At 39.9% G+C, this 13,884-nt stretch overlaps 1 protein-coding gene across 1 annotated transcript; it reads right to left on the reverse strand.

Annotated features, from left to right (window-relative positions):
* Positions 1–5,873: 5,873 nt before the first annotated feature.
* Positions 5,874–12,202, reverse strand: LOC142162835 (uncharacterized). The gene is made up of 2 exons (XM_075219807.1): positions 11,462–12,202; positions 5,874–8,167 (listed from the first exon to the last, which is right to left on the reverse strand). The coding sequence occupies exon 2, from the start codon at positions 7,636–7,638 to the stop codon at positions 6,406–6,408; it is 1,233 nt and encodes a 410-aa protein (XP_075075908.1). The 5' UTR covers positions 7,639–8,167; positions 11,462–12,202; the 3' UTR covers positions 5,874–6,405.
* Positions 12,203–13,884: the final 1,682 nt, after the last annotated feature.

The following is a 13,884-nucleotide window of genomic DNA, read 5'->3' on the forward strand; positions in this document are numbered from 1 at the left end:
CCATATTGTTGGTACAATAGAACCGAAGCTGAGCCGTAACAGGGTAGTGATGTCCTGTTTCAGAAATGAGCACAGCCCCTATTCCAACTCCTTTCATGTTGGCAGCCCCATCAAAGAAAAGTTTCCAGCCTAGTTTTTCAATTTGCTCCAGTTTATCAATATGCATCACCTCCTCATCGGGAAAATAAGTTTTTAATGGCTCGTACTCATCATCGACCGGGTTCTCGGCCAAATGATCGGCCAATGCTTGGGCTTTTATCGCAGTCCGAGTCACATAGATGATGTCAAACTCTGTGAGCAAAATGTTCCACTTCACAAGTCTTCCTGTCGGCATAGGCTTTTGAAAGATATACTTCAACGGATCCAAGCGCGAAATAAGGTAAGTAGTGTAGGATGACAAATAATGTTTCAATTTCTGAGCCACCTAAGTTAGGGCGCAACATGTCCTTTCCAGATGAGTGTACTTAACCTCATAAGCCGTGAACTTCTTGCTAAGATAGTAGATGTCATGTTCCTTTCTGCCGGTGATGTCATGCTACCCCAGTACACAGCCAAATGAATTTTCCAAGACTGTTAAGTAAAGAATCAAAGGTCTCTCTGGTTTTGGTGGAACCAGCACGGGTGGGTTTGAAAAGTATCCTTTTATCTTATCGAATGCTTCTTGACACTCATCCGTCCACTTGACCGCATCATCCTTCTTCAGCAACTTGAAAATAGGCTCACAAGTTGTCGTGAGCTGAGTAATAAAACTGCTGATGTAGTTCAACCTCCCTAACAGACTCATCACCTCAGTCTTGTTCCTTAGAAGCGGCAATTCTTGGATAACTTTGATCTTTGACGGGTCCAAATCAATGCCTCGACGGCTGACTATGAACCCCAACAGCTTTCCGGATGGAACACCAAATGCGCACTTGGTAGGATTAAGCTTGAGGTTGTACCTGCGAAGCCTCTGGAAGAATTTCCTCAAATCCCCAACGTGGTCGGCCTGATGCTTTGATTTTATGATCACATCATCTACATATACCTCAATCTCTTTGTGTATCATATTATGAAACACAGTAGTCATCGCCCTCATGTAAGTTGCCCCAACGTTCTTCAAACCAAATGGCATTACCCGATAGCAATAAGTTCCCCATGGCGTGATGAATGTCGTCTTTTCTGCATCTTCTTCATCCATTAGAATCTGATGATACCCGGCATAGCAATCCACAAAAGATCCAATCTCACACTTGGCTCAATTATCGATCAAAATATGGATATTGGGTAGGGGAAGTTATCCTTCGGACTTGCTTTGTTAAGATTGCGGTAATCGACGCATACTCTGATTTTGCCGTCCTTCTTCGACACATGCACGACATTAGCCAACCAAATAGGATATCGAGTAACTCGAATAACCTTTGCATCCAACTGCTTGGTGATTTTTTCTTTAATCTTCACACTCATATCAGTTTTGAATTTCCTCAACTTTTGCTTGACGGGAGGAAACCCTGGATCAGTGGGAAATTTGTGGACCACTAAATCAGTGCTCAAACCGGCATGTCATCATACGACCATGCAGAAACAATTTTGTATTCGATGAGTGCTTTGATTAATTCTTCCCGGATCTTTGGCCCGAGATGGACACTTATTTTAGTCTCTCTGATATTATCTATATCCCCTAAATTGACGGCTTATGTTTTATTCAGGTTGGGTTTGGGTTTTTCTTCGAAGTGAATTAACTCCTTACTAATCTCTTCGAAGGCTTCATCCTCATCGTATTCTGATTCGTAGTCACAATCTACTTCTTGAACTATTATTTCGGAATCAGATTGATTTTTAAGACTGGGCTGAGGATTCCTTATGCATGCCATGTCATTAGAGCCAGGGTAAAAAGAATTGTACAGAAAAGAAAAGAAAAGAAAAACAAAAAGGAAATTATCAGGAATGACAAAGGGGAAATTGCATTTCATTGAGTCTTAAATATAACGAGGTTTAACACATCCAAATGGACGAAACATAGAATCTGGATTAGAACCCTGGAATAATCCAAATAAACTGAAAGAAAAATCAAATCCCACTACCAAAGCTCATTCCGAGTAGGAAGAGGAGTAGCTTCCTAATTACTGATCTTTGCACTTGGCCCAATGAATTGCACATCCGCTTGACTTGATCCTTCTCCAGTTTCCACCATGTTAACATCACTGAACAACCTCTCGAACTCCTTATCTAAATCTCCATCAACATCAATCAATGAAACGGGAATCGTTGCTGTTGGGCACTTTCTGGCACTGGGCCTAACAAATGATCTAGATAGCACGGGATGGGCTTTGGAAGGACCCACGCCATTTGCCTCAACTTTCTAGCTCTTCTTACATCCGCAGCTGTGGGCTTAAACCCCAAACCAAAGGTATCTAAGTTTTTGGGCAGAGACACTGGCTGTACGATGCCCTTCAATGAAGCACCCAAGCCCTTGCCAGGTATGAAGCGATTCTTCAACATCTCAGAAACCACCATGACTGACGCGGCTGTTACTTTAGGAACTGGAATGATTTTCCCCTCTAGGATCTTTTCAACTGATACTGCATCAAATACCTGATATACCCATGGCCCTTTGTCGTCTTCAACTTCGATGAAAGGTATGATGGCATCACTTTGGGCACACATATTATCCTCACCGTGCACCACAATTTCCTGTCTGTCCCATTCAAATTTAACCATCTGATGCAAAGTAGACGGTACTGCCTTGGCGGCATGAATCCAGGGTCGCCCTAGCAAAAGATTGTAAGAAACTGCCACGTCCAACACTTGGAATTCCATAGTGAACTCAACGGGCCCTATTGTCAATTCCAGTATTATATCACCTACTGAATCTTTGCCCCCGCCGTCGAACCCCGGAACACAAATGCAATTCTTGTAAATTCTATCATTGTTCACTTTCAGCTTGTTCAACGTGGATAGAGGGCAAATGTTCGCACTAGACCTATTGTCGACCAGAACTCTGGTAACCATAGAATCTTCGCACTTTACCGTCAGATAAAGTGCCCTATTATGCTCGGTACCCTCTACGGGCAACTCATAATCGGAGAAAGTAACTCTGTTTACCTCAAATATTTTGTTTGCTATCTTCTCCAGATGGTTTACCGAGATCTTGTCGGGAACATGGGCCTCATTCAAGATTTTCATCAGTGACTGACGGTGCTCATCTGAATAGATTAGCAATGAGAGCAATGAGATCTGAGCAGGCATTTTCCTCAACTGCTCTACAACTGAATAGTCCTGCACTTTCATTTTCCTCAAAAACTCTTCTTCTTCCTCTTCAATTACGGCTTTCTTTACCAGTGTCGGATTATCTTTTGCTCTTCTTAACTCCTCGGGAGTAAAACACCTTCCCAAATGAGTTAAACCATGTGCTTCACAGACTTCTTCTTTGGCTTCCTTATTTTTGTACATCGCAACCACTTGTTCATAATTCCAAGGAACGGCCTTGCTGTTGATTATTGGTAACTAGGTTACTGGCTTGATAATAACTCGATCTGCGTGGGCACCTTCCACGATTATGACAGGTTGGCTGACCGCTCCTGGTACAATCACCTTTATCCCTTTCTATTTCGTTGCAACCTTGATCGAAGACCCTTTCTCAACTGCCACAACTGGCTCAACACTCTTTTTGCTCGGCTTGAGCACCAACTTCTCACCTGTTGATTGTTCATCTGTCTTGACTCCACTAGACTGAATCATCATGACGGTCTGTGATGGCTTCTTGGGCTCTCCCTCCGCATGCACTATTTCGATCATATTTGCCTCCTGGTGGGCTGGAATTGGATTCCCATTAATATTGGGCGCCTCGGGTGCTTGAACTTCAATTCTATTGGTATCAATAAGCTCCTGTATCGCACTTTTCAAGTGCCAGCACTTCTCTGTATCATGACCCGGAGTACCAGAACTATACTCACAACTGACAGTATAGTCAAGATTCTTTGGAGGAGGATTTGGCAGTTTGGACTGTATCAGCCTTAGCATATCTAGCTGTTTTAGCCTGTGGGACAGACTAGTGTATGATCCTCCCAACGGAGTAAAGGTTTTCTTTTTTTTTGCAACCTTTCACCCTTGAATGCTTGACTAGGCCGGAAACTTGGTCCGGGAGTGTTTTGGTAGGCTCGTGGATGTGGATAAGTACTTTGTAGGACGGGAGCACGCCATTGAGTGTGGGCAGGAGGTTGGTTGTATGCTTGTGCATGGTGGACGGAAAATAAGGGTCTGGTAGGGGATAGTAGTGTTGGGGTGGATTGTGGTGATAAGTTTGTTGGTGGGGTCGAGGTTGATTGTAGTGGTAAGGTGAACCTATGGATCCGGACCAAGTTCCTGAATCAACCATTGTTGCTTCCTCTCTCTTCTTTTTCCCAATCCCTCATATGCCGCCCTGAATAGCCTGAGTAGTCGCTTTGATAGCCGAATAGCTCATGATTTTATTCGACTTGAGGCCTTCTTCTACCATGCCCCCCATCTTTACCACTTTGTTGAATGACTTTCCCACAGCTGAGACCAAATGACCATAATAAGTAGGCTCCAAAGCTTATAGGAAGTAATCTACCATCTCACTTTCCTTCATTGGGGGATCTACTCTTGCTACTTGCTCCCTCCATCGGAAACCATATTCTCTGAATCTTTTACTGTGCTTCTTCTCCAGTTTATTCAAGGACAGTCGATCTGGAATGATCTCAAGATTGTATTGGAAGTGACAAGCAAATGCTTACGCCAGATCATCCCATGTGTACCATCTTCCATAGTCTTGGCGGGTATACCATTCCAATGCTGATCCACTCAAACTCTGACTGAAGTAAGCCATTAACAATTCATCTTTTCCTCTCGCTGCCCTCATCTTGCTACAAAAACCCCTCAAGTGGGCTACTAGATCACCGTACCTATTGTATAGATCGAACTTGGGCATCTTGAAACCTGCCGGTAATTGCACATTCGGGAACAGATATAGGTCCTTGTAGGCCACGCTTACTTGCCCTCCCAATCCCCGCATGTCTCTGAATGATTGTTCTAAGCTTTTAACTTTCCTGAACACCTCCTCCTGTTCGGGATTTTTGACTGGTTTATCAGCTTCTATCGGGAGGTCAAAGCGAGGAGTATAGGAATGGGTTTCTGGAGCTTTGAAAGTGGGCTCCGAGGGGTAGTATTGGTTGTCCTGGGCCTGGAACATAGGCTCGCTAGGAGATTTGTGGAGTGTAGCTGGTGGAGGTGTTACGAAGACAAGAGTTACTGGTGGAGGAGGGTATGGAATTGGTTTAGGGGGTGGAGATTGTGGTGTATGAGAAGTGGTGCCCCGATAGTGTTGGTAAATGGGAAAGCTCGGGGATAGATCAGTGGCAGGATGATCCTGAGTTTGAGCCGGTGGTGGAGTGAAGGTAGGGTTAGCCGGGTAAGCGGATGGCGGTTGTCCTTTAGCCCAGGCCTGATACATTTCGGCCATTTGTTGTTTCAATTTGTACATCTCTTCTTTCATGGCGTTAACGTCCAACTCTTCTCCTTCGATGACACTGGTGTCTACATCTGGGATAGACGTGATTATTTTACCTTTGGATCTGGTTTGGTATGGGTGGGTTGCCAGTATGCTTAGGTGAACTAACTACTTGAATTCTGGAAACATAAACCAAACTTGTTAGTGATTAGAGTTTTAACAAATAAGCAACCGCACATAGGAATACCTAGGCAATTAGTCATTTCTATCATGCATTTGCTTGATTGCTTGTATCATCCCAGCTTTTTCTTATTTATGACATCTCCTTTTACTGTCACTCATGCCTATTTTCCTTTTGGTTATGGTCTAATCCTATAGAGATTGCCTACGTATCATGACCCCGCATGAATCAGACCGAACGTAGTTCTGGTGGAAACAATTATTATTATTTTTATTTATTTTTACAAACAAAATAGCACAATGACAGAAATGATATTACATTTGGACAACACATTAAGAAAATGGTTTAAAAGACTCAACATGGACTCAAACTAAAACATGACTATTATATGAAAAGTTCTAACAATTATGACTATACTTCACTCCACAATCTTTTGCTTTCAATCACTGGAACATCTGCTCAGGGTGGGGCTTGACTCGGCTGACCCCCTAATATATGGTACATCCTCTCTAACTCTACTGCAAGATGACAGGCAAAAGTAGGCGCATGCTCCAAAAACCTCTCATAATCCATCCCCTGGCAGTTCACATAACTTTGAGAGGTATAAACGGCCAAATCATGGATTTGTGCTCTGAAATCTTGGAGATTCTGATCTTGATTTTGTAATTGTTGTTGGCGAGTGAAGGATATATCTCTTATGTGTCCCTCGCGATCTAAAGCCTACTCCAATTGAGCCCGAAGTCTGGCCTGCTCGAGTCTTGCCTGTGCTCTCTCCCTATCAATATCTGCATGCTAATGTTCTCTGTTGTACCTTCTCATTTCTTCCAATTGTGCATGGAGCTGAGCCTTTGAATGTATCCAATGATCCTTCTCTTTTTTCGAATTGAGCCATTTCTTCTTCAAATCTTATTACTTGGTGTTCTTTACTAGATTTGGCCTTCTCATTTAACTGTATGATTTTTTCCTTAGCTTTGTCTGACGCCTTTTCGGTTTTTGCCAAAATGGAGTCATAATCTTGCATCCGTTCCATCAGATTGGCAATGATTTTCTGATCTTTCCAACTTCTCACTGGCGCTTCAGAGGCTTTCTTCATCTGTTGAAACTGAGCGCGGAGAGTTTTATTCTCGCAAATCAGACTCTTCTTTTCACCTTCTGCTTCTTGTGCTTGTAAGTTTTTCTCAAAATTGAGGTTCCTCAGGCTTTCTTCTAAGGCATGAATAGTTGCTTTGTACCCCTTTTCCTTTTCACCCCAACCTAACCGTTCTTGGATTTTGTCATCAAAGGCTTGGATATGTGGTCTTTTTATGGGCCTTCTGGGATCGGGTTCTGGTGCATCATCCACACGAGATCTTTTCTCAAACCACCTAGCATAACCTGGATCTAACTCACTTTTCGCAGGATCTGGAACTTGGGTATCATCTTTCAAGTATAGACAACTATTCCAAATTAGCTGGATTAAAGCCTCAGGGAGTGTGGCTTCGGGGTGTAGCTCAATCACTTGCACACTCAAATCTTCATCATCAGGCACCACTTGGTATCTCCCTAGCTGTCTTAGAACTCTCTGTGGTGCATACAGCTGGGCACTCTTCAAACCCAACAACATCAAATAACTCTTTAAGACCGACATGTATATTACCTCTTTTACCGGGAGCCATCCCAAAGTCCACTCAATGTGACTTGCAATTAAAGATCTTAGGTGGGATATCCAGGCTTCCACCCCTTCTGGAGATTTATAATCTTTTATTCTTTCTTCATAACTCTTAATGAAATTGTCTCTTCTATGACCATATTGCATGAACTTGGGGTGATGTCGAAGATGTTCAGTCAACCACATTTGCAACAAAATATTGCACCCTTCGAAGAATTTTGCTCCGGACTTACACAAAGTCAATGCCCGATAAATGTCTGAGAGAATGATCGGGGCAAGAGTGTGATGCTCTTTGGTAGTGAGGACTTGTACGACTCTGGCTATGCGAATATCAATCGTCCGCTCTTTGTTTGGGAAGACCATGATTCCCAGAAAAGCCACTATGAAAGCGAAACGACGGTGAATCTACCAGGTGTCCTTGCTTTGTTTGTTAGTAAGGCCCTTTTCATGAATTTCAAACCCATCCGGCTTTCCGAGCCTTGAATATAGGAAGTTGAAAGAACAACACCCTTTAACAACGTTGCTTTTACTGATTTGATTACTGATATTCAGAAGACCAAAGAATCGGTGTACAGAGGGGGCCTTTGGGAATATGAGATTCTGGTTTCTCAAATCTCCATCAAAATCGGAATATCCAGCTATTTCTTCTAAAGTGGGAGTACGCTCAAAATCAGAGAAGCGAAAGACATTGTGAACAGGGTCCCAAAAAGTCACTAGTACCGCAATCAAATCATCGCGTGGTTTAACTTTCATAATATCTGTGAGAGCTCCCAAATACTTAGTGACCCATTCCTAACCATCTCCTCCTAATTCATACCACCACATCTGAAGCTGAAATAGAAACTCATCTACATCTGTGAATGGTGGGTTCTGGATAGTGCTCATTTTGTACCTATGAGTGATTTTAATTTTTTTAAAAAAATCAAGACTCATTTTGACGCAAAAATCATCACTATTTCTAAAAAATTCATAAAAATATCTTGCTTTATCAATATGGCCTTTCATCACTTCGATGAAGAATATTTAAAGGCTGTATTTGCTAACCGGCCAGAAATTTTGAAAAATGACCAAAGGCGGTTGTTCTTGCAAAAATGGCCTTCCGGCACCCTTTTGGGGATATTTGGCAAAATTTTGGACAAGAATGGCATCGCCTTATTTATGGCAAAACAATGACATTTATGTACCCACAGTTTTGTGATTATTAATTTTTCATTTATTTCTTTTTTTTTCAAAAATAGCTGGGCCCGATGTGAGTTGCCTACGTATCTCACATCCGGTGAAAATCAAACTTATGTAGTTCGTAATAAAAAAGACCACTCTTAAAAGAAACACAAAATTTTCTTCTTTTTTTTTTAAAAAAAAATTCGGCAGAATTTCAATATATTTTGGAAATTGTTTTTTCAAAAACAGACAATTTTCTCTCTCGGTTCTCACATTGATTTTCCTTCTCTAACTTTCTCCCTATAAGTCGGTCAACATGCAAATCCAAAACCAATGAATGCACAAGTAGCAATTAAGATGCATCAGGATGGTCTTTTCGTTTCGGGTACACCTGTCCTAGACAGACCCATCCCCTGTGTTGAATCTCCAAAGTCAAATGCACATGATGCAATCAAATGTTCCTACTAGGGATCCGGCATGAAGCTGAGTTATTCTAAGTGTAAAACCTGGGGTATATTGTTCTAAACCCGACTTACCCAAGCGGACAGCTCGAGCCGAAGTGGAGGCAACGTATCGGGAGCACGAAAGTCTACCCGGCCTAGTTACTTGACCCAACTTCATTCTATTTGGTATGACTTCTAAAAGAAAGGTGGGCCACACGCACGTGTGCACCATAAATTCAGAAGACTCAGAAAGAGGAACGGTTTCGTAACAGTTTATATACAGTTCACCAATATCGAAGCGGTAAAAAGCAACACTTAGCACATTAGGCCCAATCATGTAAATAAAATTAGATTAACAAATAAAGCCAATATAACAATTATTCTAAGCTCGAATTCTGAACCCTGAACCAGAAGTTCTGGGTTCTCTTCCCCAGCAGAGTCGCCAGAGCTGTCACACCTCTTTTTTACACACCCGAGGGGTATTTGGAGAGTTTTTCCAATTTAAGTGACATTATTCGAAATGAGATTATTTTATTTATTTTCAGAGTCGCCACTTGGGATAATTTTATAGTGTCCCAAGTCACCGGTTTAAAATCCCGAGTCGAGGAAGTTTGACTTTCCTTTTGAAGTCTGCGAACTAGAAATTCTGAATAAGGAATTCTGTTAACCCGAGGGAAGGTGTTAGGCACCCCCAGATACCGTGGTTCTAGCACGATTGCTTAGCAGTTTATACTTGGCTTAAATTGTTTAACTACTCATTTTTAAAACCTATGTGCGATTATCTTTTTACCGCTTTTAAATTACTTGAATTATTCGTAATCAAAGAAATGAGTTACGCGTACGTATACTCTTTTATTTTGGCGCATTAAAAATCACGTCACGTGAACGTGTCCATAATTAATTAATGCTTTATTAATTATTAAAGAAAATTTTGATCGAAGTTGCCAGAATACATACCTCGATTTTTTTAGAATGGAATTCGTAATTATGTTACGCGAACGTACACATAATCACAATAATATATTAAATCGCCTTTTCATTGTTGTCGTTAGGACCAATTCAATCCTAATACAAAATACTATTCTAAAATAAGGAAAGAATTGCCTAAATTTCCGGGTAATCGAAAGTTGTGCGCACGGAATGAAGTATGTTATATTATACCACAAAAAGGACATGTAACAAACAAACAAAAAAGAAACACGGCTCTAATATGATTCAACAATTGTACCATATCATAAAAAGGTTAGGCACTAAGAAAATAAGGCATTATTCAGTGTTTTAACTAACACAATAAAATGATATAAATGTTAGTACTATAAATTTGCTTTCTTCTTTTTTATTCTAAAAAGAATCAAAACTAAAAGCAAAGACCCACTTTCAAAAGTAGGAGCAATCAATGAATAAAAATAAAAAAAAATACTTTGTACTGATCTGCAAATCATATTACAAATATTACAAGGTGAAATGAAAGCATTATGTATATAGGACCACAACAACACCTGACATGGAGTATAATAGTCAAAAGCAAAGCAAAAGCAAAAGTAAAAGGTGCTATTATTTTAGCCGCTTTTAATATTTCGGGAAAAATTCAAAATTATTTAAAACACATCGTAAGCCACGCTACATAAATGCACCAGCGGTTTGCAACACATTTTATCTAACGTTGTTGAGATTTGGATTTGGGTCACATAAATGCGCACCCGAGTTTAGGAAGGTAAATTATTAAAATAACGCACCTAAAGCCACTACGCACTTTCAACTTTGCGAGGGCCATGAAAAATTCGCTAAATGACGCGCCTCAATTTCTAAGGATAAAAATATTAATTAAGCGAGGGCCACGGATTATGATTGAAAATTATATTCTATGTACTAAATAATAAAAAGAATCTATGACTGTAGCTTCTTAAACGTTCCATCCACAAGCAGTATATATTTTCCAAAATTTTCTCATATATATCCTTGTAAAGCTAATAATCATTAGTATTATTATTATCCAATCATCATTCAATATTTATGCTTTCATAAAGCAAAAACCAAAACCAGTAACGAAAACACTTTCCATGCAAATCCAATTTTATAAATTGTTGTAAGACAATATCTATTTTTTGCCTACTTTTTGTTCGTTTACAATGTATACTATCATAACAAAAGACCAACTGAAAAACATTACTTAACAACCATTTAGCAATAGCAAACTTTACACAGAATGTCTCCCATAATTATGCACCCAATGTCATGTCCTCAGAATATGAAACTAGAATAACTAATGGTCTAACTGTTCGATGAGTTCTTGCCTTTTAACAATGAAGTCCTCATTGCTCACATAAACAACACACAAACTATATATATAAAAAAATCTCCAAATAAGATAAACTAACAGGATATAACGCTAATTAACAGTAATTCAAACCCAACAAATTAATCTTACATGAATTTATATTAGAGCCAACAACTTATAACATCCAACAAAATAAATGACTAATGAAGCATGATATAACTTGTTAAATCAATTCGCTTGCAAATATGCCAAACTAGTCACGAACATGAAAACATGAGAAGGGAAGAAAGTGATTGAAACAGACCTTTTAATAGTTGATATATAATCTTCAATACATAAGGAGTTATGAACTGCTAAGCTCTCGCACAAACAGACCACGACCGAGACCCAAACAGAGAAACTCGACGCCGACCCCGAACTCAGCTCTCGGAGCTGCTGCATTTTTGCTATTTATTTTTAGCTGAATATGGTGGAAGATAGGAGGATTTCATGGTGGCATTTGAGAGGGGAAACAACGGCTAAAGAAGGAGTAGGTGCTTTAGACTTACAGATCCAAATAGAGATGTGAGGAAAAGGTCCCCTTGTGATGGAAATGGCACCCAAATTTTTTAAATGTATTTGTTGTGTGTTTGTGAAGTTTTGTATGAGTGAGTCTAGGTGTAAATGAAATAAATAAAGTTCTATCTAATCAAGATTGAAGAAGAGCCGAAAGAAGATGATGGGAGGGGATCGGCACTATTTTTTGTCATTCTTCAGAGAGCGTCGTTGCTCTTTTTTTGGAAGGGAATGGGTCTCAAATCTGATATCCTCTCTTCTTTCCAAATGTAAGTGAATTATATATATAATGTGTGCAGATGAATTTTGATTATGTTGGAAAAGAAGATTTGTGTGGGATCATGCGTTGAAAAAGTGTCAAACAAAAATTGGTGGGTATCATTTTTAAATCGTGAGTGTGCACTATAATGTGAAAGAATGGAGTGTGAGTTTGAGGACATTGAATTGAATGGGGTGTGAGTGTGAAGTCATTGAATTGTATGGAGTGTGCAAGTGGTGAGATAATGAATGAGGGTGGTCAAATATTAGAGTGAATTTGCATGAATGTGTACTGTGTATGCTTTTTCTTAAAAAAAAATAACGTGAGGTTCCAGAAGTTTGTTAAAGAAAAAGAATAAAAATAAAATAAAAAAAAAACTAACTGGACCTTCGTTTCTTGAACTTGGTAGGAGAAAATTTTGAAATATCAAAATATAACTAGTTAATTAAATTAAAAGAAAATAACACAGAAACTTTGCACAGTAACGAAAAGTTTGAGAAAAGCAAAAATACTACGTATTAACCACTTATACTACGTACATCTTAATTTAAACCCATGTGACATTTTCTTTTGTCTATTTTTTTCAATTTTATCAAATTTAAGATAAACTAAAATTAACTAATAATGGAAAGTATTTTTTTAATTATTATTTCTAATAGAAAATAAAGTAAAAGAGTCAAAATGAGTTGAAATAGCTATATTATGCCTAAATTAAATATTTACATGCTAACATATAAAAATATTGGGGAGAGTCAAAAATCACATGTCTACAACCGCCATTGCATGGCCGGTATTGTTCCTACCCTTCGGGTTTACTACCGTGTCACTAGGTAGTGCCCTCTTAGGGCGAGTGTTCAAAGATTGCGAAATCTTGCCAAGTTGAACCTCTAGATTGCGAATAGAAGTATTATGGGATGCCAATTGGGCATCAGAGTCGGTGTTCTTTTTTATCATTTGTTCATACATCGACTCAGTCCTTCCCATCTCATTGTTTGACGAACTTGGACCTTGGGACGGAAAAAGAGGCGGATTTTTAGGTTGTTGAAACATTAGAGGCCTTTGAAAACCTGGCCCCCGATTACCTTGATTACCATTATTCCAACCTTCTTGGTTGTTGTTGCCACCAGAATTGTTGTTGTAGGCCCCAGTTTTGATTGTTGTTCCCCCAATTGTTGGAATTGTTGTTGTTATTGTTCCAATTTCCTTGGCCTTGGTTGCCCCAATTCTGATTATTCCCTTGCGATCTCCATTGTTGTTATTGGTTTGGAACATTGCCCTGTTGTCCTTGATAGTTGTTGGCATACAAAACCTCTTCACTTTGCTCACAATACCCATCATCCTGGTTGTAGCCACTACCACCTTGATCCAACTGATCTTGATTGCTTTGCACTTGTTGACTAGACTGTCTCCTCTTGTTGACCAACATGTTTACCCCTTCCATGGCATTTACTTGCCTTGGCGCTTGAACGTGTTGCAATTGGTTCATTGTTGTAGTTAACTCTGCTATTGCTTGGCCATGGTCGTGAAGCTCTTTGTGCAAGTGAATGACAGTGGGATCACCTTGTGGCACATTAGCTCGACTTTGCCAAGCCGAGGAGGTATCTGCCATCTCATCCAAAATCTCACACGCCTCAACATATGGTGTGTTCATAAAGTTTTCCCATGCTAGCTGGTTCAATACGCACTGATTAGTCGTATTAATGCCACGGTAGAATTTTGCTGGATCATTGCTTCGGTTATGTCATTGTTCGGACGTTCTTTCACCATCGTCTGATACCTTTCCCAGATCTCATGAAGTGGTTCGTTAGGTTCCTGTTTGAAGGCCAGGATCTCATCTCTCAATGTCACCATATGTCCTGGCGAGAAAAACTTAGCTATAAACTTGTCCATTAACTCATTCCACGTAGTGATGG

This window comes from Nicotiana tabacum, chromosome 8 (genome assembly GCF_000715075.1).
Source record: "Nicotiana tabacum cultivar K326 chromosome 8, ASM71507v2, whole genome shotgun sequence".
Classification (NCBI taxonomy): domain Eukaryota; kingdom Viridiplantae; phylum Streptophyta; class Magnoliopsida; order Solanales; family Solanaceae; genus Nicotiana; species Nicotiana tabacum.

Coding starts and splice junctions, on each gene's coding strand:
- LOC142162835 (XM_075219807.1), bottom strand. CDS start 7,638: ATGGTCTTCCCAAACAAAGAGCGGACGATTGATATTCGCATAGCCAGA.